At 37.0% G+C, this 27,466-nt stretch overlaps 1 protein-coding gene across 1 annotated transcript in view; it reads left to right on the top strand.

Moving 5' to 3' along the window:
• Window positions 1–27,466, top strand: part of UGT8 (UDP glycosyltransferase 8) — a 122,489-nt gene that overhangs the window by 87,541 nt on the left and 7,482 nt on the right. Inside the window, 3 exon segments of the mRNA XM_037830536.1 lie at window positions 6,338–6,480; window positions 7,882–7,958; window positions 15,169–15,388. Of these exon segments, the coding sequence (XP_037686464.1) occupies window positions 6,338–6,480; window positions 7,882–7,958; window positions 15,169–15,388 (440 nt within the window).

Genomic DNA, 27,466 nt, shown 5'->3' on the forward strand with positions numbered 1-27,466 from the left:
CACCCAAACTGAGTTCTCCAGCTGAACCCCACAAGAATCATTTCCTCACACACCTTGGGGACAAGGTGGAGAACTGACTTGAGGGGTATAGGTGACTCACAGACGCCATCTGCTGGTTAGTTAGAGAAAGTGTACGCCACCAAACTGTGTTTCTGAAAAATTAGATAGGTATTTTTTTTTTTTACAACTTGAAAGAACCCTATCAAGCAAAGCAAATGCCAAGAGGCCAAAAACAACAGAAAATCTTAATGTGTATGGTAAAACCAGATGATATGGAGAATCCAACTCCAAACACACAAATCAGGATATCTGAAGAGACACAGTACCTTGCACAATTAATGAAAGAACTACAATTGAGGAACAAAAACATGGCAAAGGATTTAAAGAACATCAAGAAGACCATGGCCCAGGATATAAGCAACATAAAGAAGACCCTAGAAGAGCATAAAGAAGACAATGCAAGAGTAAATAAAAAAAAATAGAAGATCTTATGGAAATAAAAGAAACTGTTGGCCAAATTAAAAAGACTCTGGATATTCACAATACAAGACTAGAGGAAGCTGAACAACGTCTCAGTGTCCTAGAAGTCCACAGAACAGAAAATGAAAGAACAAAAGAATGAATGGAGAAAAAAATCAAAAAAATTGAAGTGGATCTCAGGGATACGATAGATAAAATAAAGCATCCAAACTTAAGACTCATTGGTGTCCCAGAAGGGGAAGAGAAGGGTAAAGGTCTAGAAAGAGTATTCAAAGAAATTGTTGGGGAAAACTTCCCCAACCTTCTACACAATATAAATACACAAAGCATAAATGCCCAGCGAACTCCAAATAGGATAAATCCAAATAAACCCACTCCGAGACATATTCTGATCAGGCTCTCAAATACTGAAGAGGAGGAGCAAGTTCTGAAAGCAGCAAGAGAAAAGCAATTCACCACATACAAAGGAAACAACATAAGACTAAGTTGTGACTACTCAGCGGCCACCATGGAGGTGAGAAGGCAGTGGCATGACATATTTAAAATTCTGAGAGAGAAAAATTTCCAACCAAGAATACTTTATCCAGCAAAACTCTCCTTCAAATTTGAGGGAGAGCTTAAAATTTTCACAGACAAACAAATGCTGAGAGAGTTTGCCAATGAAAGACCTGACCTACTTCCGATACTAAAGGGAGCCCTACCAACAGAGAAACAAAGAAAGGAGAAAGAGATATAGAGAATTTTAACAGATATATATAGTACCTTACATTCCAGATCACCAGGACACTCATTTTTCTCCAGTGATCACAGATCTTTCTCCAGAAGGGACCATAAGCTGGGACATAAAACAAGCCTCAAGAAATTAAAAAAAAAAAAAAATGAATATACAAAAGCACATTCTCCGACCACAATGGGATACAAATAGCAGTCAATAATTTTTGAACTGTAACTCCACTATTTACTTCCTACATGATATAAAATACACAAACTCTGATGACAAATCAGTGATTTTGAACTCAATGTAAAATATGTAATTTAGACAACTATATAAAGGTGGCGGAATGGAGGAGTATAGGAACATAGTTTATGTGTCCTATTGAAGTGAAGGTGGTATCAAAGAAAAACAAGATTGATATGGATTTAAGAGGTTAATTTTAAGCCCCACAGTAAACACAAATAAATTATCAGAGAATATGACCATAGAGATGAAAAGTAGAGTCTGGGTTAAGAGAAATGGGGGAAGGGGCAGTGGGGAGTTAAGAAATGATTATAGGGTTGCTGTTTGAGGTGAAGGGAAATTTCTAGTAATGGATGGTGGGAAAGAGCATTACAACATTCTAAATGTCATTAATCCCACTAATGGAAGGCTACGAAGGGAGTGGAATGGGAAGATTTAGGCTGTATATATGTTTCCACAATTGAAAAAAAAAAAAAAAAGACTAACTAGATGACAATTGAATGCTAAGGATGAACTTGGATGGGATTGGAGGATAGAGGACAGGTGCCTCAAAGGGACACAGTTGAGACATAAGAAAAAGGAAATATAGAATGTAAGCTTTGTATCATTGTTGAATCTCTTGTACTTCTTAGCTGCACTTAATGGGATTGCATAAAAGAATGTTCTTGTTCATGGGAAGTGTATACGTGAATTATAGGGTATGTTCAAGGATATGTGCAGCTAGCTCTCATATGTTCAGAAGACAGAGCAATAGATGATGGATGATAGATAGGAAGGGAAAGAAATAATGATGTGACAGCATGTTAAAGCTGGTGGATTGAGCTTTTGGGGGAGGGGAGTCAGGGTATGATGGAATTCTGTGTGTGGGGTTAGTATTGTTTTTGCAACTGTTCCTATAACTTTGAATTTATATCAAAATAAAAAAATATTATTCTCCTGGATTTTCTTAAAGTAATTAATATTTTTTAATTCAATTTAGGTTTTTATTCCTTCTGAAATTTATGCTAGTTGAGAGATCTAACTTCATGGTTCTGTTTTTTTTGTTTTGTTTTGTTTTGTTTTCCTAAATTAATAGCCGGGTGACTTCCTTTTCCTGCTGCTGATGTGAAATGCTAAGTTCCATTTGCATAGCCCTTTCTCTCCAAACACCCCTCACCCTATTGCTGTTTATTCTTTTGGTAATACTGAAGATTTTAATTACAGTGACCCTAGATTCTGGACTATGCTTTAATATCTAAACAAGCAAGCTACCTCTGGCTGTTCCTTATCAAAATTTGCTTGCCCTTTCTTGTTCATTTTCTTTTGTACATTTTCTTTCCCAGATGAATTATAGCCTCAGCTTTTCAAGTTCTGTAGCAGTCCTCTTGGAATGTAGGTTGCAACTGTTTCGAATTTTAGATTAATTTATTAAAACGTTAGCATCTTCATAACATTGATATTTCCCATCTGGTCACTTGTTACATCTCTCCATTTATTCAAGTTTTCTTTTATGCCCTTCAGTAAAGTTTTCATGTTTTCTTCAGCTAGGTTTTGTACATTTTCTGGTAGATTTATTCTTAGGTATTTATGGATTTTGTTGATACTGTAAATGAAGATTTTTTCAAACCAAATGTTTAATTGGTATTTGCCTGGGGATAGATTCTATTGACTTTAATTTTTTTAACTTTTTATTGTAGTATTGTATATAAAACTCAAATTTTCCCATTTTACCCACTTTCATGTGCACACTTCAATAGTGTTAATTACATTGACAGTATTGTGCTGCACTCACCAACTTCCATTTTCCAAGCTTTTTTATCAAACAGAAACTCTGTACCCATTAAGCAACAGCTCCTCATTCCCCTTATCCCACCCCTAGCCCCTTGTAACCTATGATCTACTTTCTGTCTCTGTGAATTTGCTTATTCTAGTTTTTCATATGCATGGAATCATAAAATATTTGCCTTTTTATATCCAGCTTATTTCACTCAACATGATGTCTTCAAGGTTCATCCACATTTTAACATTTATCAGAACTTCTTTCCTCCTTACAGCTGAATAGTAATTCCATTGTATGTATATATCACATTTTGTTTATCCATTCATCTGTTGATAGACACTTGGGTTCCTGCCTCCTTTTGGCCATTGTGAATTATGCCACTGTGAACATTGGTGTACAAATATCTCCAGTACTTTTGGATATATGCCCAGAAGTGGAGTGCCATGTTATATGGTAATTCTGTGTTCAGCTTCCTAAGGGACTGCCAAACTGTTTTCCACGGTGGCTACACCATTTTACATTCCTACCAACAATGTATTAGAGAACTTTTATTTTATTTTTAAGTGTTACATTTCTGGAATTGGAATTTTTTAACATTAGACACATTTGTTACAAAGTGTTTTTTTAACAGTTGTTATGAAATCAACTTTATAATTGACGGGATCTTAAATTCCAGAAAATACTGTATGTGTGAAATTATATGTAGGAGATACCATTTGGACTTCCAAGCCCTTTGGAGGTCTAGGATATTTTTCATGAAGCTCCACTTCCAGTGTCTTTACCATGAGTTTAGTGAATTCAGGATCCCTTTGGTCTCTGGCTCCTACCTATGTTCATAAATGTCAGCCATGTCAGCCAAACACAAAACCCAGCCCCTTCTCTGTTCTGATGAAACATGAGTCACACCAAATGTGCTGTGAATTTAGGCTCGAGGGTAGGGCTTATGTCCAGGAGCAGCCAGCATCCACTATCTCACCATCTCCACTCTACCCTTCACTCCCTGTCTTACACTTCCAGCACAGTTTGGATATCAGCTGGGATTTCACTCTCCCTTCCAAGCAGTGTAGAGTATTGTCTTTTAAAAATAATGAATAAATTTTTCTCCACTTCCTTACACATAAGTAAAGGATATATACTTCAATATATTCTTGTTATGGTGAATGACTAGTATACGAAAAAGGCTGGAAAAAAAATACGTACTCAGATTTTATTTGATATCATGCGAAGCAGAGAACACACAACTAAAGTGTTTATTGCACAGAGATGGTTAAACACCTTTAACATCCTTGAGAAAAAAAATTAAGTAACATTATTACCATACAACCCAGAATGAATATCTGAGTTAAACTTTTTGTAAATGACATTGACTCTGAATGTTTCATCTTAACAGAATTGGGTAGTAGGTTTTAAATTATTTGAAGGCAAACCATAATGATGAAACACCATATGTATTCAATCATTCATCCAGCTTAGAGCTGTACATATTTAAAATTAAAATTTAAAATAGATTTGCACTTGTTTCTTACTTTGAATCCACAGATAACTATTAAATTTTCTGCACAAGTGATATTCTAGGTAAATGGAGCAGAATATAAATAAAAAAGAATCCAAAGTTGAAATCGGTTCTAATTCTCTGATTTATTTAGATATAAATAAAATTTCCTAAAAATAAGGTGTTTTGGTAAGATTTCCTTCACTCCCAAATAATTATAGCATACATTACTCATGCAGTAGGTAGAAGGGTATATTTCTTTTCCATCATCGATCCTCTTAAAGTTACACTATTCACAAATTCATTCTGGGCACAAAATGAAATCTACCCACCAAGAATGAATATGATAGAGTCAGTTAATATCAGATTTCACAATGTAATAAAAGAAAAAAGAAAAGGAGGGGAAAAGAGAAAAAAAAGAAAGACATAAGAAAGGCCTAAAGTTCCATTTAAGTAGTTAATATTGAGCTACATGGTGATGAAACTTCATATTGCACAATACTGCCAAGCTGCAAATCAGGTTATTCTAGAAGGCGGTGTGAAGTACAAAGAGCATCGGTAACACAGTCATCACAATAATTCTTTAGTCCTGAACAAGAGAGCTATGGGAACCGTGAGCTATAACTTTGACATCTCACTCGTGCGTGTGTGTTTCGTGACTATATTATGGCATAGGTTATTGATGTCCAGCAAGTGTATATTCTTTACAGTGCAATTATCTGTTCCACAGAGTGCTTGGGTTTATTAGTTTTCATATGGGAAACTGAAGCTCAGTGGCTTTGGCAGAGACTTATTCAAAGGAATGCCAATAAAAACAAGCTTGTAGCTGCAGAAATTAAACAAGGGTGATATCACTTAAAATGAACCACTTTCATTTTCATTACAGATCAACCATACTGAAAATATTTGTTAATGTGCCTTCCTACCAAATAAATAATTCCTGTGCTTTTAGAATTGTCTCTGTTTAACATCAGAACTGCTGTGACCTAGCATCTATTGGCTCTATAAAGACATGGCTGAGAATTTAATGTGTTCCCAGGCAATGAAGGAGAGCACTCAATGAGAAAGCTCCAGAACTCCTGGATGCCTCACCATAGAACATGGAAGATTACTGTTTCATGTGTTTGAGAAATATTCAGAGAAATAGTAATATTCTTAGACCTATGGATGTTTGGAATTGGTAGCTAATACAGTATAGCTCTGCAGAGATGAAAATTATTAAGCTTAGTCTAAGATAAAATTAGCCCATTTCCAAAATAAATTTCTCCCCATGGAGTGGAGGGAGATAGTTACTATTTTTGTCACATGTTCGATCCACAGCTTTTGCTTGTAAAGTAATACAAATTTATCTCTGACCATGTATCAGTCATCAGTTTACATTCTTTACACTTCTGTCTGAGCTACTGAATTTTTTTATACTGTTAAAGATCTTACCAAATTAGTTATCTCTCCTCCCTATTTCAGTTAACGTTGTCAGATGAAATATTTTAAACAAAAGCAATTTTTTAAAGGAAAATATCATATCCTCTTTATTTTCTAATGGTTTAAGAAAATTACCTGAAGGCTTTTTTAAACAGGGCTGTTGGTGACACTAATTATGAACTATATTGAACTTTCATAAAATTAAGTGCCATATTTTGATTTACAGGATCTCCAAAGGTGGGTAAATGGTGCTGATGAACATGGCTTTGTACTAGTGTCTTTTGGAGCCTGTGTCAAGTATTTGTCAGAAGACATTGCTAGCAAACTGGCAGGAGCTCTGGCAAAATTGCCTCAAAAAGTGATCTGGAGGTAAGGTCATGATTCAGAATATTTCTTTGCTGTTGATTTTCAGTACCCGTTTGTTTAGCCTGTAGCAGAGTACATTGATTCCCTGGCTAAATAACAAAATACTCCTGACTTTTCATTTTACTTCTTGGTGTATTGAAATCTAAGGGTAAATTTACAAGACTCTGTGATGGATGAAGAGACATCTAGCATATGGCTTAGAAAGTGATATGATTAGGAATGATTTATCCTTGTTTGGGATGCATTTTTATGTTAAGCTTGGTTTTCAACCCTCTTTTAATAGGGTTTTCAACCCTTCTGTTAATATTTATTATTTCTTAAGCTTAGTTTTTATTGTATGCGCTTCAGTATACTCCTTCAAATAAGTTTTGGAATGAGGTATAGAATGATAGATGAACAAATAAATAGGTAAAATATTTCACGGACCGTTTTTGAACTCCCACTTTGTCTTCTTTGCAAATGTCTTCAAATTATTTATCTAAGAAACCAGGCCCCTAAAAACACACTATCTTGCTAGTTAATATGGTTAAAACAGACATATAGATTGACCCCAGTGCATACCATCACTGTTGGCAGTAAACAACATCGACCCCACAGTTTCTATCACAATTAGAGGAATAAATCTCTCAAGCCGTTACTAATAGATCCTGAGTAATAGAGACTTTACTTTTATGACCATTGTGTGAAGATTAGCTCCCAACTCTTTGTCTAAGCTTTTAAATTGTACATATTTTATTCTAACCTTTCACAACTTTCCCCCTTTGGATTCCAGTCCTATTGGTTTTCCTCTATTAGGCTTAACCTAGAAAGCATCAATTCAAGTTTATATAGGGTCATCTGTGTCTGCTCAATTCAAACTCTTGCCATTCTCTCAGTTGCTAAATATCTTTTTGGTTTATCTTTTAAAAATCAAGACAGGGAACAGCCTAATTACATCTTTTGCCCCATGAAACTTCTATTTCCTAGGGCCAAGAGAGAGAAGAGCATCTTCATTTTTCTTTCAATACTTGCACCTTCTCGGGGTGTCAAGGGTTGGAGTTTATTGTCTGCCCAGTGGGGCCTTTCCTGACCCTTGGTGTTCTAACTTCTGGGTGCTGGATGGAAATGACTTCCTATCGTAGGTTTACTTGTTTGCTTTATCCCCATCTCTGTGCATAGGTGCAAGAAGCTAATGGAAAATTGCTCTCAGTATAAGCAAATTGTTTTTTATTTATTCTCAATCAGTGAAAGTGTGTGAAAATGAAAGCAATCACATTTTCTTTGCTACTAAAGTATTTTGCATTTTTAAGACTATCAATGAAAAAGGTTATGCAACATATTTTATTGTAATATAATAGTTAAGCAAGGTCCATACATGGGTGAGGTTGATTTTTGAAAGATTTGTCTGATGTACATTTTTTTTAGGTTTTCTGGAACCAAACCAAAGAATCTAGGAAACAACCACTAAGCTCATAGAATGGTTACACAAAACGATCTGCTTGGTAAGCTGGTGATGTGTTGGGCACTTTACTTTGGGTTTTGATTGTGTAGACATGAATTTATCCTTGAATGATTGTGCAATGTGCAAGTAGTTATGATAGTCATTATGCTTTTCATCTCAGATTTCAGATCAATAAGTCAAATTTTTATTTATTGGAAAATAACTTATAAAATGTAATATTTGGCCCTATAAATGAAAACTTTCATATACAGAATTTTTAGGCTCTTCAGCAATTTAATTATCTGGAAAATACACTTAATAAACAGCATAAATTAGCAATGAATAAAGTTATACCTGTTAAGATAATCAGCAAAAGCAGTAAACTATGCCTAGTAAAATTTAAACATTAAAAATGTAGATTTGTATTATAGTTTTACTACAGATGTGTCTGACAATTGAGAGTAATTAAATATTAATTTGTTTGAAACTGAAGAGAAGCAGAAGACCAACAAAACAGTCAGTTCATTTTAACTATTTGGATCATCTGACTAGATTTCCTCTTAAATCATGCATTGTTTTTGAAGCATTTTATTTCTTTTGATTATGAGGTTCTTATCCTCAGACTCAAAATCAAAATGCTATTTATCATATGCATACCTTTTAAGTATATTGAACCATAAGAATTTAACTGTGTTCAATAAGCACAGATAATAAAAATGTAAATTGTTTTCATTTGATTTTCTAAAAAACATAATACCATATTATGTTTTAATATATTATTTATTAAGTTATTTAAAAAAAATTTGATTTTGCAGTCTTGACCAGTGTTTTCTCAATAACACTGACATTTAAGAGATTTTGTAAAAGTGACTTTAAATTTTAACTTATACTAAAAAATAGAGGTTTTTAAAGTATTTTCTAGAAGCTATGATGATCCCCCCTGAAAACTACCAAATTGTATTTTTCATAACTAAAAAAGTGAAGAATTTTATTTATGTGTATTTAATCCCTATTCATCTAGTTCATTATAAATATTCCATAAATGATAAAACTGAGACAGAAAAAACTAGGCAATTTACCTTGCTTAACATTTGTATTTTTTCTTTCTTTTTTCCTTTCTTTCTCTTTCTTTCTTTACTGTTTTGACTTCAGAATCCAAAGAAGGTAGAGAAAGAAATAAGCAATTAAAAAAAAAATTCCCCATCAGCTAGCTCTGTGCAACGATGGGAGCCCAATATCTAGCAACATCTGAACTTCATTCTTTTTTTAAGCTGTGAAGCTCTACAGTAAGCTGCGGAGATATCCAGTGGTCCACAGGAACACTCTCTCCAAGCCCACAGCTCCTCTAGGTGCCTCAGAATCTCATCTCTGTCCTTTTCTGAGATTAGTGCCCTTATTTTGTAATTTTTGTATTATTTATTTATTTTTAATTGTGGTTAAATATATATAACGTAAAAATTGTTTGAACCATTTTAATTGGACAGTTGTTTGACATTAAGTATATTGACAATACCATGTAATATTCACTACTATCTATTCCCACAGTTTTTATCATCCCAAACCAAAACTCACACTCATCTGGCAATAACTCTGTTTTCTCCTCTTCTCCACCCTTAGTAACCACTATTCAGCTTTCTTTGTCCATAAATTTTCTTATTCTATGTATTTCATATAAGAGAAATCATGCGGTATTTGTCTTTTCATGTTTGGTTTATTTCACTCAACGTGATGTCTTCGAAGTTCATTCCGTTTTGTAGCATGCACCAGCACTTCACTTGTTTTTATGGCTGAATAACATTCCATGTTATGGATATACCACATATTATTTAGTCATTCATCTGTTGATGAACACTTAGATTGCTTCCACCTTCTGGCTTTTAGGAACACTGGTGTACAAATATCTGTTCGAGTCCCAGCTTTCAATTCTTTAGGATATACCTAAGAAGTGGAATTTCTGGTGTTTAACTTTCTGAGGAACCACTAAGCTGTTTTCCACAGTGGCTGCACCACTTCACATTCCTACCAAAAATGAATGGGGGTTCCTACTTCTCTGAATATTCTCTAACACTTGTTTTTTTTTCAGTGTTTTTTTTTTTTCCTTTTTAATGATTGTTATCCTAATGAGTGTGAAGTTGTATATCATTGTGGTTTTAATTTGCATTTCTTTAATGGCTAATCATGTTGAACATCTTTTTATATACTTACTGGCTATTTGAATATCTTCTTTGGAGAAATGACTATTCAAATCCTTGGCCCTTTTTTTAATTAGGTTGTTTGCCTTTTTGTTTTGAGTTGTAGGGTTTTTAAAATATATTCTAGATATTAAACCCTTATCAGATATATGGTTTTCAAATATTTTCTCCCATTCTGATAGTTGTCTTTTCATTGTATTGATAATGTCCTTTGATGCACAAAATTTCAAAATTTTGATGAAGTCTATTTTATCTATTTTTTCTTTTGTTGTTCGTGTTTGTGGTATAAAATCTAAAACTCCATCATCTACTACAAGGTTCTGAAGATATTTCTCTATATCCTTATAATAGTTTTATAGCATTAGTTGTTGATCCATGTTGGATTAATTTTTTTATGTGATGAGAAGTATGGGGTCCACATTTAGTCTTTTGAAAGTAGATTTCCAGTTTTCTCAGCACCATTTATTGAAGAGACTTTTCTTTCCCCATTGAATGATCTTGGTACCCTTGTCAAAAATCAACTGGCCATAGATGGGTGTATTTATCTCTGGACTCTTAATTCTCTTCCATTGGTCTATATGTCTATTCTAATGTTAGTACAATGGCTTTTTTTTTAAATTCAGTTTTATTGAGATATATTCACATATCATACAGTCATCCATAGTGTACAATCAACTCTTCACAGTACCATTGTACAGTTGTACATTCATCACCTCAATGAATTCTTTGACCATTTTCCTTGTACTAGAAAATGTAAAAATAAGAATAAAAAATTAAATTAAAAAAGAACACCCAAATCATCCCCCCACCCTGTTTTTCATTTAGCTTTTGTCCCCATTTTTCTACTCATACATCCATACACTGGATAAAGGGGGTGTGATCCACAAGGCTTTCACAATCACGCTGTCACCCCTTGTAAGCTACATTGCTATGCAACCATCTTCAAGAGTCAAGACTACTGGGTTGCAGTTTGATAGTTTCAAGTATTTACTTCTGGCTATTCCAATGCGTTAAAACCTAAAAAAGGTTATCTATATAGTGCATAAGAATGACCCCCTGAGTGACATCTTGACTCCATTTGGAATCTCTCAGCCACTGAAACTTTATTTTGTTTCATTTTGCATCCTCCTTTTGGTCAAGATGATGTTCTCAGTCCCATGATGTCAGGTCCAGATTTATCCTCGGGAGTCATATCCTGTGTTGCCAGTGAGATTTATACCCCTGGGAGTCAGATCCCACGTAGGGGGGAGGGCAGTGAGTTAACTTCCCGAGTTGGCTTAGCTAGAGAGAGAGGGCCACATCTGAGCAACAAAGAGGTACTCAAGGGGAGACTCTTAGACAATTATAAGCAGGTTTAGCCTCTCCATTGCAGTCACAAGCTTCATAAGGGCAAGTCTCGAGAGAGGGCTCGGCACACCAAACCACCAGTCCTCAGTGTTTGTGAGAACATCAGCAACAATCCAGGTGAGGAAGTCCAATGCCTCTGCATTTCCCCCCAGCTCCTCAGGGGGGCCTGCATACATATTTTTATTCTTTGCCCAAATTACTTTGGAATGTGTCGCTATTTCATACTAGCCTATACAAATGTACTAGGTCTTCCTATTCAAAGTTCCCTGTAATTATGGTATTTGAACAAACTGTACAAGTTAAATTGTTAAGGAAATATAGATCCTGCACCAACTAAACATCTCTTCCCTTGGTCTCACATGAAATTTGAAGTTTTAAAACACGGTCAGTGTCGTCCTTTACCCTTTGGCCTGGTTTGCCCTAGTCCTAACCACATCTGCTTCATTCATATCTCTAATTGAATTCTGGGCTCTTTTTCAGCTTTTTTTTAACAGTTGCAATATGTGCTAACACTGACATTCATATCTGCCGAGTTCTAGCTCTGAGTTTCACGTGTCACACAGATACCCAAAGTTCCAGGGATCAATCAGGTTATACACAAAGGGATCAGCATCTTGGAATTCGGAGATAGCCATTACAATTCAGGAATAGATGTGACTGCTCTAAGAGCTTACAATCGAGGGGCCGTTACAATAAGTGTTCCCCTGATAAGCTGTGCTCTAAGATTCAATGATGAGTTTACACATTGTTGTTAGTCCATATTGGTGAGGCATTATAGTGTTTGCCTTTATTTCTGGCATGGTTGACTCAAAATTGTGTCTACAGGATCCATTCACCTCTTTGCATGTCTCACAGCTTCACTCCTTCTCACAGTTGCTCAATATTCCACTGTATGCACACACTACAGTTCACCATTCTGTTCCTCAGTTGATGTACGCTTAGGCCACCCCCACCCATTGCAAATCATGCATATTGTCTCCGTAAACACCAGTGTGCAAATGTCCATTGATGTCCCTGCTCTCAGATAATCCAAATATATGCCCCCTAATGAGGGTGCAGGACATTATGGCACCCAAATACTTAGCTTCTTGTAGAACCACCGCACTGTCCTCCAGAAAAGCTATACCATTCTGCCTCCTAATCAACAATAAATATGTACATCCCTTTCTGCATGTTTTCTCCAGCACTTTTATCCCTGTTAATATTTTTCCCTATAGTTTTATGGCACTACATTCACATACCATGTAATTATCCACAGTGTACAATCAGTTGGTGGTGGTATCATCATACAGTTGTGCATTTATCACCACAGTCAGCACTTGAACATATTGATTACTATGAAAAAAGTTTTTTTTTTTTTAACGAATAATAAAAAAGATAGTAAAAAGCAAAATAAAATATCATACAATACAATATAATAGTAGGGTCAGACAACACCACTACCAAGAATCCCATATCCCTCCCTTATATCCCCCTCTCATACACATTTAGCTTTGGTATATTGCCTTTGTTACATTTAATGGAAGCATATTTTAAGGTTACTGTCGATCATAGACTCCAGTTTACTGTAATTATATTTTTTCAGCAATATCATCCCCTTTCCAACACTGTGGATGGTTGACATTCATTTGTTCTCCCACATGAAAGAACAAGTACAATGGTTTTTAGTAACTGCAGCTTTTAATTGCTGTAGTAAGTTTTGAACTCAGGAAGTGTGAGTCTTCCAGATAGGTTCTTTTTCAAGATCATTTTGGCTATTTGGAGTCACTTGTAGTTTCATTTGAATATGAAGATCAGCTTTTCCATTTTTGCCAAAAAAGCTGCTGGAGTATTGATGATCGCATTGAATTTGTACATCACTTTAGGCAGTGTTGACATCTTAACAATATTAAGTCTTCCATTCCACGAACACAGATGTCTTTCCATTTGTTTGGCCTTCTTTAATTTATTTCAGCAATATTTTGTAGTTTTCAGTGCATGAGACTTTCACGTCCTTGGTTTAATTTATTCCTAAGCATTTTATTCTTTTACATGCTATTCTAAATTGAATTGTTTCCTTGATTTCCTTTTTAAGTGGTTATTACTGGTGTGTAGAAAGCTGCCTGACTTTTGCATGTTTGTCTTGTATCCTGTAACTTTGCTGAATTCATTTATTAGTTCTTGTAGTTTTCTTGTGGGTTCTTTGGGATTTTATATAAATAGGATCATGTCATCAGCAGATAGATATAATTTGACTTCTTCCTTTCCAATCTAGATCTCTTTTATTTCCTTCTCTTGCCTAATTGCTCAGGCTAGAACTTCCAGTACAATATTTAATACCAGTGGTGACGGTGGACATCCTTGTCTTGTTTCTGATTTTGGAAAGATTTTTCATTGAGTGTGATATTTGCTGTGGGTTTTTCATAAGTGCTCTTTTTCATGTTGAGAAGCTTCCTGGTATCCTTTTAAAGTTTAGGCATGGTCTTTGTGGGTCCTCTAATGGCTTCTAAACCATGATCAGGAGATTCCTCCAGGATGGGAAATAGGAACCAAATTAGTGGCTTCCATCTTGCCCCACCTGCTCCAGCACACACAGTGCTTTTATAATTTACCCAGAATGGGCTTTCTGATAAGGTTTTCTTCAGAGAAAGGGTTCTGCTGCTAAAAGAAAATTTGAAATTCAGTGCTAGGGCACTATTCTGGAGTAGGTCCCTTATTTGGGCCTTGGAGTCTGAGAAGCACCTGAAGGTAAAACGTAGAGACACTGAGTGACCAACCCTACTGGTTGTTGGGATGTGGGGCCTCTGGAACCCCACCAAGAAAGTGGATCACACTCATAATCACTTTTGTTTTTGAGGTGCATATACTTACTGTTCATCTTAAAGAATTTTATTTGCAATCCATAATTCCATTCTGGCCATACAATGATTTTTCTAAGAGCATTCTTTCTTTCTTTCTTTTTTTTTTTTTTTAATCACTTCTTAGGCAAGTATTTGGATCCCTTTTATGAAACTTGGGATACTCACTAGCAGATCTGGGTTTTGAATACCCCATTATCTCTTACTGGTTTTCATTTTTATTCCAATGACAACTAGGTGTTGCATGATGTCTCATCTTCAACAACTGACTTTTATAAGTGTCTTTCCCTACTTGCTGGTATATATGAAGTGTAAAACTGTACCCTAAAATTGTGAAACATGGATGCTAACATCACTTCAGTGTTGCAAATGGTCCTTACCATACAGTGTTCCTTCTTAGATAAGCACATAAACTCTTCATGGGCTTCCTGTAATCCAGCCCCACATTTTGTATTTCTAAGTGTTTTTTACTTTGATATAGACAAATGCTTGAGTAGTCAGAAAGTAGCTGCCTATCTTTAGGAGGATGTGGTTTCACTCTGGTATTGTTGCCTATTTTTTGCTTTCATTGACTTATTGATTATTGGTCACTTACATAGGTGCTGCTAGCTAATTGATATTAATTTTTGAGAGCAAGTGGTAATATAGTACTTAAAGCTATAAATTTCAACAACTAAAAATAACTTTTAATTGATATATACAAATCAGATAATTATACACATAACAGACATTTTAATTGGTGTGTAGCGGAAGTCGGTAAAGTAATGCCTTTAAAAATCCTATGTTTGAAATGTATGTTTTCGCTAATGATAATCTTAAAGAAATTTCTGGAACAAGTCTTTTCCCTAGAGTAATCTGCAATGGTAAAAGTTGTTTTATTTTTCATCCTTTTTAGGCCATTCATATATTAAAGCCTTCCTGAGCCATGGTGGTTTGAACAGTATTTTTGAAACTATGTATCATGGCATACCTGTGGTAGGAATCCCACTTTTTGGAGACCATTATGATACTATGACCCGGGTACAGGCAAAAGGCATGGGGATATTGCTAGAGTGGAAGACAGTAACTGAAGGAGAGGTCTATGAAGCACTGGTCGAAGTTATCAATAATCCCAGGTAAGATTTCAATTAATACTAAAGCAGATAAAACATATATGCCATAGTATATTATCAATAACTCATTACTGTCAATAAATTATCAGTAACCAATTATAAAAGTATCTTTTAGGCTCCTGTATGTAATGTCTCATGCATGTTTTATATAATTCAGAAATTTTAAAATAGAGATCATTTGGCCAGCCATATTGTGACACTGAATATTATTCTACTAAGAGTTGCCAAACCTAAGTAGAAACTGCAGTGGGAACAATCACTGGGTACCTCCAATGTATCAAATTTTATATTCTTTATCTGATTTTAATATTCAGACTAACTGTATACCACTGTCTTCATTATCTACATTATAGAAATGAGGAGTTTGAAACTCAACTTATGTAATTTGCCCACAGTTACACAGCTATTGGAGTAGAAATTTAAAGCCAGGACTGTCTGATTGCAAAGCCTGTGTCTGTACTTCATGGTAGACCTGGATGCTGGGTTTCTCTAGCCCTGGGTTCACTGATTTACTCAGATGAATCAGAACCTTTATTTTATCTTATTTTAAAATTCTTGATGGGTCCTGTGTTTACCCAGTTCCCAACTGAGTCTCAAAGGGTGGGGAGGAGGCCTATGTAGTTTTAAAACAAAGTAGCTGGGGTGGTTTGGAGCTGTATGTGCCCCAGAAAAAGTATGGTCTTAAATTTAATCAATTCCTGTGGGTTTGGACTCATTGTAAGTAGGACCTTTTGATGAGTTACTTCAGGTAAGGTGTGACCCACCTCAAACAGGATGGATCTTAATCCTATTACTGAAATCCTTTATAGACAAAATAAGTTCAGGCATGAGAGAAAGAAAGCTACAGAAAGCACGAAGCTGAAACAGAACCCAGAAGAGAAGGAAACCCAGAAGTCTAGGAGAGACTGTCAGGCACCTTGCCATGTGATAAGCTAAGGACCAAGGGTTGCCAGCAGCCAATTCCAGATGACATAGTTTTGGGGAGAAAGCTTCTCCTAGAAAATGCCTTGATTTCAACATTTTCCTGCCTCTGAACTGTTAGGTAATAAATTCCCATTGTTTAAGCTAACTCATTTCATGGTATTAGCTTGTAGCAGCCTAGGACACTAAAACAGATGTTGGTACCTGAAGTGGGTTGCTGCTGGTGTAAATACCAAAAATGTGGAAATGGCTTCAGAATTGGGTAATGGATAGAGGCTGGAATAATTGTAAGGTGCAAAGGCCTAGATTGATTTGAAGAGTCTGTTCATAGAAATATGGATACTAGAGGTACTTCTGATGAGACCTTAGATGGAAATGATGAATGTGCTATTGGAAACTGGAGAAAAGGTGATCCTCGTTTTAAAGTGGCAGAGAACTTGGCAAAATTGAGTTCTGATGTTGGATGGAAGGCAGGTTTTGAGAGTGATGACCTTGGGGATTTAGCTGAGGAGATTTCCAAGCTAAATTTGAAAAGTGTACCCTGGTAGCTTATAGTAAAATGCAAGAGGAAAGAGATAAGCTTAGAACTGAACTCCTGGATGCATTGAAACCAGAAATTGATGGTTTGGAAAATTGTGGGCTTCCAGAAAATGAATTCCCAGAGAATAATGCTCCATATGAGGGTTTAACTGAACATGGAACTGGTCAGCAATTTCAGTGCAAATCAGCATTGGCAATGCAGTTATCCAGGAAGGATTTGTGGAAAGTTCTCTTGTCTGATGGTTTGGACCCCTGTGTACTACATGCAAAACTGTCAAGTTTTTTGCACGATTTGTATGTACGGAACCCTGCCAGCCTGGACTAAAAGGGACAGAAAGGGAACAGATAAAGGAAAAATGACTTCAAGATCAGAACTATGGAAGCTGAGGTATGAACTGAAGATATCCTCTCTGGCCAAGAGAGTGATCCCATCCATGTATATGGAAAGGACAGGTCTTCCACACCTTTGTTCAGGAAGAGTGTTGTCACCCCATTGTTTTCAGAGGTGAAGCCTATGTCCTGGGGATTGCAAAGTGCGTGGCCACCATCCAGTGCTTGAAGAGGGTGGAGTCTTCACCCAGTGTTCAGTGGGAGCTTGGCCTCTGCACAAGCACTTGGGAAGGTTGGGGCTGCCACTCCATCAGGTCTGGAGGATAAATCGCTGTTCCATATATGACTCTCAGAACTTAAAATCTAATGGAGTATGCCATGTAGGGTTTCAGAATTGTTTGGGACCTGTGACCCCTATTTTCCATAGGCTTTTGGGATATTGTGATGGAATAAACATTATTTGCATATAGAAAGAACATGCTTTTTTGGGGTTCAGAGGGAGGAATGTTGTGGTTTGAAGCTGTATTTACCCCCAAAAAACATGTTCTGAAATGGTTACTTCAGTTAAGGAGTGACCCACCTCAATCAGAATGGGTCTTGATCTTATTACTGGAGTCCCTTATAAAGGGAATGAATATATACATGGACGGAGGGAGAGAGGAAAGGAGGGAGGGAGGGAGGGGGGAGGAGAGAGAGAGAGAGAAAGAAAGCAAGCTTAAATGGAACCTAGAAGAAAATGAAGAGGTCAGGAGACACCACCATGTGCTTTGCCATGTGATAAACTAAGGACCAAGGGGTCACCAGCAGCCAGTTCCAGATGGCACAGTCTTTGGTAAAAAGCATCACCTAAAAATTGGGAGCTAATAAATTCTTATTGTTTGAACCAATCTATATCATGGTATTTTTTTGGAGCAGTCTAGGAAACTAAAACAGTAGCGCTTGGGCTCATCTTTAGACATATTATTTACTTTATCTTATATTTCAAATGACACAAAAGTTTTGAATATTGCTGAAGTTTTTTTTATTTATACCTGGGGGATATGGCTTGAAACTGGGTTGAGAAACACTGTCATGGTCTAAGGAACAATCCACAATAAGAAAAACTCTTTTATATAAAATGATGCAGCTTTGATATAAAAGGCTGTATTCAAGCATACTGAAGGTTCATTATGCTGTCTTTATGTGGGCTCAGAGGAGACCTTCCTGCTGGCTCTGTTAGGGATCCGGTACCTTGGTCACAATTCTGACACATGGAGCAATATGTTCTGTGACCCAGGGTGCCTGAGTGTATCTCTTCTTCATGTTCTGTAGTTTTTCTTTTGAAGCCTGGTGCACTTCAAAACATGATGTTTTCATAAAAAATGGTTTGCATTATACAGACTTTTTAAGGTAGACTTGTAAAATGCAGTGCTAAAGTAGATTTTGTGGGGGTAATCATTGCAGAGCTACTGAGATTGGGTCAGTCTTGGCGAAAAGAGCAAAAGACTGGCGTAGTCCGCCCAGTAGTGTTCTATTATCTTGAACCAGGCTGCATCAAAGAGAGAACAGGTTATAATCTTAGGTTACACTGCAATTAAATCCAAGCTATACAATTCTGGATTGTGTTAAGTGCTTAATTTCAGAATTTGCTTTTACTTTGTTCAGTGAATAAATGTATAACATTCTGAAAAGTATGCATGTTTAAAATCTAAGCATCTAACTAAAAGGCTCTTGCACATTGGGAGTAGAAAGACATCTTAGTATAAAAATAACAATGATTTGGGTAGCATGTCCTTTACTAAAATCATTATGTAAACTGAAGCCATTTAATCTGTCTTTCTTTGTTTAGAATATTTTATAATTTTTCACATTTAATATGCAATAATTATTGAAAAGGCTAATTTTCTTTGCTAATATTGTGTACAAAATATTTTAGTTTATTCCAAACAATCCATATTGCTAATGAAACATTACTTATTTTTTTTAACCTATAACTTAAAAGGAAATTATTACATTCCTTATTTTACTCCTACCAGTCATTTGGATTTATTTAGCGAAAACCTATTAACATTCTTGTTTGGGAGAAATGTTTTAGAGGTGGAGAAAGATGGAGAATTAATTCTCACTAACCTAGCACTTATCCAGTCTGTGGCTATTAACTTTTATTTAATAGAAGACACTTAAAGTGTGTTGTGCAAGTCATGTGAGCCCCTTACAAGGTAATTATTTTTATTAAAGGGACCTTTATCCAAAAGATTCCTAGAAATAGTTTGGAGATGGCTTGAATGACTGAATGACCATTTCACTTAAATTATATTATTCTTTCTTCTTTTATTTTTCATTTCGCAACATTTATATTCTTACTGTAAAGCATACTATGCTGAAAGGACAATACCACTTAATAGCAAATTTGAAGCCATGCCAGCATAGAAACTACCTTCCCTTCAAAATAACCTACCTTGGACGTTCCCAATATCCCATCCCAGTTGGTCCATGGACTTGTTACCTTTGAGCAGAATAGTCATAGAAAATCGGAATGATAACAAACATCCCAGCTGCATGAGTCTCCTGGGTAGGAGTAAGGGTCTGACTGACAATAGTGCTTCTTAGACCCAGAAAACCTGAGGCACACTGGTGAAGGACTTTTCTGGTAGTCATCCAGGAACACGTGAACCTATTGTTTCATATGGGTGATAAGTTTTTCAATAGTGCAAAAAGTCAAATTCCCCTCTGGAGAATCCTTGCCAGATGTAATCTGTTTAATCATCTCTACATCATCACATACACAGTGACATTAAGGTACCTGAGGACAAGGATTGTTTTTCTCCTCTCCTCATCCTCCTCCTCATTTGTTAAAAGAGAAGTTTAAATTGTATTTTCTAAGCTTATGTTTCATTTTGATCTTTTAAAGATGCTTTTTATACCGTAAACATTTTCTCACAAAACTGAATAACAGGAAGTTTCTAATTTCCATTCTGTCATCAACTGAAAATAATGATAAATTCCAAAGCAAAGTGAAGATGACCTCTTAACATTTGGATAAAAATTTACACTTTTAAAACAACTGGATTTATAATATAACAATAATTTTGTTGTGAGTCTATGAAAATAGGGAAAACGTGCCTCAATTTAAAATTGAGCCCTGTGCTGGTTTGTATATATTATATCCCCCAGAAAAAGCCATATTCTTTAATGCAATCTTGTTGATTAGATTGGAATTCTTTGATTGAGTGTTTCCATGGAAATGTGACTCAATCAACTGTGAGTGAAACATTTTGATTGGGTAATTTCCATGGAGGTGTTACCCTGCCCATTCAGGGTGGGTCTTTATTGGATCACTGGAGTACTTTAAAAAGGGCCACACAGGCCCAGATGCAGAGCAGCTGTGAGTGGAGAACAGCTAAGAGTGACACTTTGGAGGAGCTGCAGCTGAGAGACGCATTTTGAAGATGGCCGTTGGAAGCTGACACTGACATTTTGGAGAATGCCACTTTGAAACACAATCTGGGAGAAAGCAGATGCCAGTCATGTGCCTTCCCAGGTAACAGAGGTTTTTTCGGATGCCATTGACCATCCTTCAATGAAGGTACCCATTGTTGATGCCTTACCTTGGACACTTTATGGCCTTAAGACTGTAACTTTGTAACCAAATAACCCCCCTTTATAAAAGCCAGTCCATTTCTGGTGTTTTGCAAAACAGCAGCCCTTGCAAACCAGAACAGATTTTTGTACTGGAGAAATAGGGTGTTGCTTCTGCTGAGGTCCCAAATGCCAAACATGTTGGAATAGCTTCTTGGGTAGATGTGGGGAGGATTCTGGAGGAGCTTGATGGAAGAGGCCTGGACTGCTTTGAAGAGACTGTTGGTAGAAATATGGACTCTAAGGATACTTCTGATGAGGCCTTGAACAGAAGTGATGAGTGTGTCATTGCCACCTGAAAGAAAGGCAATCCTTGTTTTGAAGAGGTGGAGAATTTGGAAAAATTTTGCCCTAGTGTTGGATGGAAAACAATGAGCTGGGATAACTAACTTAAGAGATTTCAACACTATATATTGAAAATGTAGCCTGGCTTCTCCTTGCAGCTTGTGGTGAAATGCAACAGGACAGAGATAAGCTGAGAAATGAACTTTTGGGTATGAAGAATCAGAAACTGATCATTTGGAAAATTCCAGACTTTCAAAACACGAAAACCCAGAAGCTACAGCCCCACATGAGGATTTAACCAAACATGGAACCCGACTTCCATTTTGGTACAAGCCAGGATTGGAAATGGAGTTATCCAGAAAGGATTTGTGGAAAGTTCTATTGTCTGATGGTTTTGACCCCTGTGTGCTTCATGCCAAGCCAATGAGATTTTTGAGAGAACTGGATAGCCAGAGCCATGGCCAGTCTGGACTGGCAGGGACAGTGGAATAAATTGAAGGAAGAATTTCTTCAAAGACAGAGCCATGGAGATTGAGGTCTGGAGTCAGGAGGTCTCGGGCTTGGAGACTGGAGCAGCCCATGCACGTGGAAAGGTTGACTTTGCCCCGGAGGCAGAGAGTAGGCCTTCCACCTGGATGCTCAGGAAGAGTGCTGCCACCCCAGGCCCCAGAGGGTGGAACACAGTCCCTGGGGATTGGGAAGATCCTGGCTGCCACCCCACTGTGTGGAGAGGGGAGAGCCTTTGCCCTGGAGAGGCAGAGTCCGGGTGGCACCCTGATGTTTGAGGAGGGTGGGACCAAGAAGAAGGTGGTTTCCTCAATGTGTGGATATGTTGGAGCAGTCACCCCAGTGTTTGGAGAGAAAAGGGCTGCCTCAAAGGCCCTTGGAAAGGGTTAGACTCCCACTCTCTTAAGTCCCAAGGATAAATGACTCTCAAACTTTGAAATCTAATGGAGTTTGCCCTGCAGGTTTTAGGAATTGTTTTAGTCCCTTAAACCTGTTTTCCTTTCAGTTTTTCCTTATGGCAATGGGAATGTTTATCCTGACTGTCCCTCCTTTGTATATTGGAAACAGATAACTTGTTCTAAGTTTCATAGGTCCACATCCAGAGGGGAATTTTGCTTTAGGACAGACCATGCTTGTAACTGATTTTGATGAGATCTTGTACTTACCTATTGTTACTGATAAGATTTAAGTTTTTTTGATAATGTGATGGGATGAATCTATTTTGTATTTGGAATGTGCTGATCTGTGTATATTATGTCCCCCAGAAAAAGCCATATTCATTAATGCAGTCTTGTGGGGGTAGACTTATTAGTGTTGATTAGAATGGAATTCTTTGAGTGTTTCCATGGAAATGTGACTCAATCAACTGTGAGTGAAACATTTTGATTGGGTAATTTCCATGGAGTTGTTACCCCGCCCATTCAGGGTGGGTCTTTATTGGATCACTGGAGTACTTTAAAAAGGGCCTCACAGGCCCAGACACAGAGCAGCTATGAGTGACATTTTGGAGAACAACTAAGAGTGACATTTTGGAGGAGCTGCAGCTGAGAGACACATTTTGAAGATGGCCATTAGAAGCTGACACTGACATTTTGGAGAATGCCATTTTGGAATGCAACCTGGGAGCAAGCAGATGCCAGCCACATGCCTTCCCAGCTAACAGAGGTTTTCGGATGCCATTGACCATCCTTCAATGAAGGGACCCATTGTTGATGCCTTACCTTGTACACTTTATGGCCTTAAGACTGTAACTTTGTAACCAAATAACCCCCCTTTATAAAAGCCAATCCATTTCTCTTGTTTTGCGAAACAGCAGCATTAGCAAACTAGAACAAGCCCTTTGAGGATTGTGAGAAGATGGTGGAATAGGAAGTTCCAAGAATCAATCCTTTCAGCAGAACAACTATTAAACAGCCAGGAACTGTCTGAATCAACTATTTTGAAAGTGCAGAGACTACTAGAATCCTGTGAATTATCCAGGGGAAAGCAAAAGGAAGAGGCTTGTAAACTGTGGTAAATACTGGTGAATTTCACTCTCTCTGCAGTGGCTACTGTCACCCATCCCCCAGCCTTGTGGCAGGCAGCAGTGAGTTCCTCTACACCAGCTCATAATGAAATTTGCTGGTTCGTTGGTGGAATATAAATTTTCCCAAGATTCAGGGGTCTGCAGTCCAAATTACTGCTTTTGATCAGCTACCTGAGCTATCTGGGGGCCAGGCTCTGAGGATGGCCATTGTTCCAGCCCACTTCAGGCAACAGCAGCAGAGGGATCTTAAAGATAATACCGTTCCTCAAAATTACGAAAAACTGTTAAAGGGCTGTCTTTTCTGGGCAAGTGCCAAATCAAGAAAACACAGCTTCAGAGAGGCATTGGAGAAGCTCCTGGCATCCTTGCTGGCACCTTTCTCACCTCTACCCTAGGGCAGTTGGAGCCAGCCATTGAACACTTTGTGGGTCCCCGACCTCCTTCTGGCTGGGAAAGAGTAACCTAGGAAACTCCTGAGGCTCAACCCACATCCCAGAATTTGGTTTAAGAAACAATTGTGTCTGGCAACATAGGGTAAAAGCTTACCTGCTTTCATACTGCGGTGGTACAACCAGGAGAGTACTGTTAATTAGGGAGAGGAGGGGACATTCAAATTCCTTCATCAAGGGAACTCCTAAAGCCACTACCAAACACAAGGCCAGGACTTGAAGAGAAATATGTCCATACACATAGTAGTTAAACTGTTGAATGCAAAGGACCAAGAGAGAGTTCTGAAAGCTGTAAGAAAAAAGCAGCATGTTATGAGCAAGGGCGTCTCAGTTATATTAAGTGTTGATTTCTTATCAGAAACCATGGAAGCATGGGATGAAATACTTTTAAGTACTGAGATAAAACATTGCCAACATTGAGGCTGAAATCATACAATGTATCTTCTCCAATCTCAACATTATATCTGGTGAGAATGTCTTTCAAAAATGAGGGAGAGATTAAGACATTCCCAGAAAAACAAAAGCTGAGGAAGTTCATTACCACTAGACCTGCCCAACAGGCAATGCTAAAAGGAGTTGATCAGGCTGAAAAGGAAGGACACCAGACAAAGGATCAAAGCAATATAAAGAAATAAAGACCTCTAGTAAAAGTAACTACATGGGTAATTATAAATGCCAGTGCTATGGTATTGGATTTTTTGATGTGTAACCTCACTTCCTACTTATGCAAATACATAAAAGGTAATGATAAAGCTATGGTTTTGGACATACTGCTGTGCCGATTTGTATATTTATGTCACCCAGAAAAAGCCATATTCTTTAATGCATTCTTGTGGGACCAGACATATTAGTGTGGATTGGGTTGGAATCTGTTGGTTCAGTGTCCATGAAGACGTGACCCACCCAACCGTAAGGTGGTAACTCTGATTGGATAATTTCCATGGAGATGTGGCCCTGCGCATTCAGTGTGGGCCTCGATTAGTTTACTTGAGCACTGTATAAGCTCAGACAGAAGGTGCTCATAGCTAGCTGGAGCTGAGACAGACATTTTGAAAACAGCCATTGAAAGCTAATGCAGACATTTTGGAGAATGCCATTTCGAAACGCAACCTGGAAGCAAGCAGACACCAGCCATGTGCCTTCCCAGCTAACAGAGGTTTTCCGGACGCCATCAGCCATCCTACAGTGAAGGTACCCGATTGTTGATGCCTTACCTTGGACACTTTATGACCTTAAGACTGTAACCGTGTAACCAAATAAACCCCCTTTATAAAAGCCAGTCCATCTCTGGTATTTTGCATTCCAGCAGCATTAGCAAACTAGAACAACAATGTACAAGGATATAACTTTAACAGGTACAAAAAAAAGGTGGGGGGACAGAGAGGTATAGGAACAGTGTAAGTGTATGCTATTGAAGTAAGGTGTTATCAAAGCAAATATGACTGTTATATATTTGGGATATTAAATTTTGACACAGTGGTAACCAAAAAGAAAGTACATGAAAAATATATTCAGAAAGAAATCAGAAGGAACTCAAAATGATATAGCACAAAAAAAATAAATATGAAAGACATTAACAGAAGACTTGAGGTCCAAGAAAAGTAAAAGATTTACAAAGACAAAATAGCAAATGGCAGAAAAGAATCCTGCATTATCAGTAGTGACTTTAAATGTAAGTGGATTAAACTCTCCAGTCAAAAGGCAGAATGGCAGAATGGATAAAACAGCATGACCCAACTATATGCTGTTTACAAGACTCACCTTAATTTCAAAGACATAAGTAGGAAGAATGTGAAAGGATAGAAAAAATATATATGATGCAAGTGGTAACTGTTAGGTCGGAGTCGTTCAGGAATCCATACAATGCAGCGAGTCAAAGTTTAAGTATAAAGTTTAAGGTTTATTAAAGGAAGAAAGCAGGTGGGAGCCATCAGAAAAGAAGATAAAAGATAATGGCTCCAGCTCTCTATCTGAGAGCAGCATTTTTTAACAAAAAAAGGAACCCACATTGGGAAGTGTGCCTGCTGTGATGTTCTGTGCCTCGATTGGGTAAGTGCTTATCTAGTTTTGGGCTGATTGGTTGGTAGAGTTCTGAGACAATATTCTTTTTAGGAAAGCAGCTGCGTTATCTAACTAGGGAGAGCAGGCGTTTTTGGTTGTTCATCTTATGGACATATCTGACCTTGCCTTACCTGCCTTTGAGGTGCCACTGTGGCTGGAACAGCCTTGAACAGCCTTGAACAGCCTTCATTCTTTAGTTTATGGGGCACCTGTTTTCCGTGAGATAAGCTGCGGGGCTCCTGGGTTAGAAACTCCTTCTACATGTTAGTTTCTTCTTCTCAAAAGATAGCTGGGGTAGCTATATTAGTATCAGAAAAAATAAACTAAGTCAAAAATCTACAAGGTCATTATATACTGACACAGGGTCAATTCAATAAGAAGACATATCAATTACAAATATATATGAACCTAACATCAGAGTCATGAAATATATAAAGCAAATATTGACAGATCTGAAGGGAGAAATAGACAGTTCTTCATTAATAGTAGAAGACTTTAATATACCCCTTTCCATAGTGGATGGAACAGCTAGACAAAATATCAGAAAGAAAATAGAAGAATTGAATGATTCTCTAAGCCATTAGATGCAACAGACATATACAGGGCACTTCACCCAACAGCAGCAGAATGCACATTTTTTTTTCTAGTGCACGTGATCATTCTCCAGGATAAATCATATGTTAGATCACAGAATATGTTTCAATAAATTTGAAAATATTGAAATCATACAATGTATCTTCTCCGAACTCAATGGAATGAAACTAGAAATCAATAACAGAAGGAGAACTGGAAAATTCACAAATATGTGGAAATTAAACAGTGTAGCCCTAAATAATCAATGAGTCAAAGAATAAATCATAAGGGAAATAAAGAATTATTCTGCAGCAATGAAAATGAAAACAAAACATACCAAAACTTATGGGATGCAGGAAAGGCAGTTCTGAATGCTTACATTAAAGAAGAAAAACTCAAATCAGTATGTAACCTCAAAACTGAGGATCTAGAAAAGGAAGAGCAAGCTAAACTCAAAGCAATCAGAAGGAAGGAAATAACAAAGAACAGATTTGAGATAAATGAAACAGAGAACTAAAAACAATAGAAAGGTTCAACAAAACCAAATATTGGTTGTTTGAAAATATCAATAAATTTGACAGATCTTTACCTAGACTGACAAAGAAGAAAAGAAAGAGGGTGCAAATAAATAAAATTAGAAATGAAAAAGGGACATGGCATCCCAACTGACCTTACGGAAATAAAATGTATTATAAAAAGATACTATCAAAACCTGTATGCCCATAAATTAGATAACCTAGATCAAATGAACCAATTCCTAGAAACACACAAACTACCTATACTGACCTATGAGATATAGAAGATTTCAGCAAACCAATAACTAGTAAAGGGTTTGAATCAATAATCAGAAACTTCCCAACAACAACAAAACAACCGAGGACCAGATGACTTTGCAAGAGGGATTTTACCAAACATTCCAAAAAGAATTAACAACCATCCTGCTCAAACTCTCCGAAAATTTTGAAGAGGATGTAACGCTCTCTAGCCAACTCTGTGAGGCCTAAACCATCCTCATACAAAAGCCAGATAACCATGAGCAACAAAAATCACAGGCGAGTAGTTCTAATGAAAATATCGTAAACAAATTACTAGCAAACCAAGTGCAAGAGCACATTAAAATAATTATACACCATTATCAGGTGAAATTTATCCCAAGTATGCAAGGGATATGAGAAGTCAATTAATGAAATACTCCACATTGAAGGAAAAAACACATAGTCATCTCAATTATTACAGAAAAGACATTTGACAAAATCTAGCACCCAATCTTGA

This window comes from Choloepus didactylus, chromosome 3, assembly GCF_015220235.1.
Source record: "Choloepus didactylus isolate mChoDid1 chromosome 3, mChoDid1.pri, whole genome shotgun sequence".
In the NCBI taxonomy this organism is placed as follows: Eukaryota; Metazoa; Chordata; class Mammalia; order Pilosa; family Megalonychidae; genus Choloepus; species Choloepus didactylus.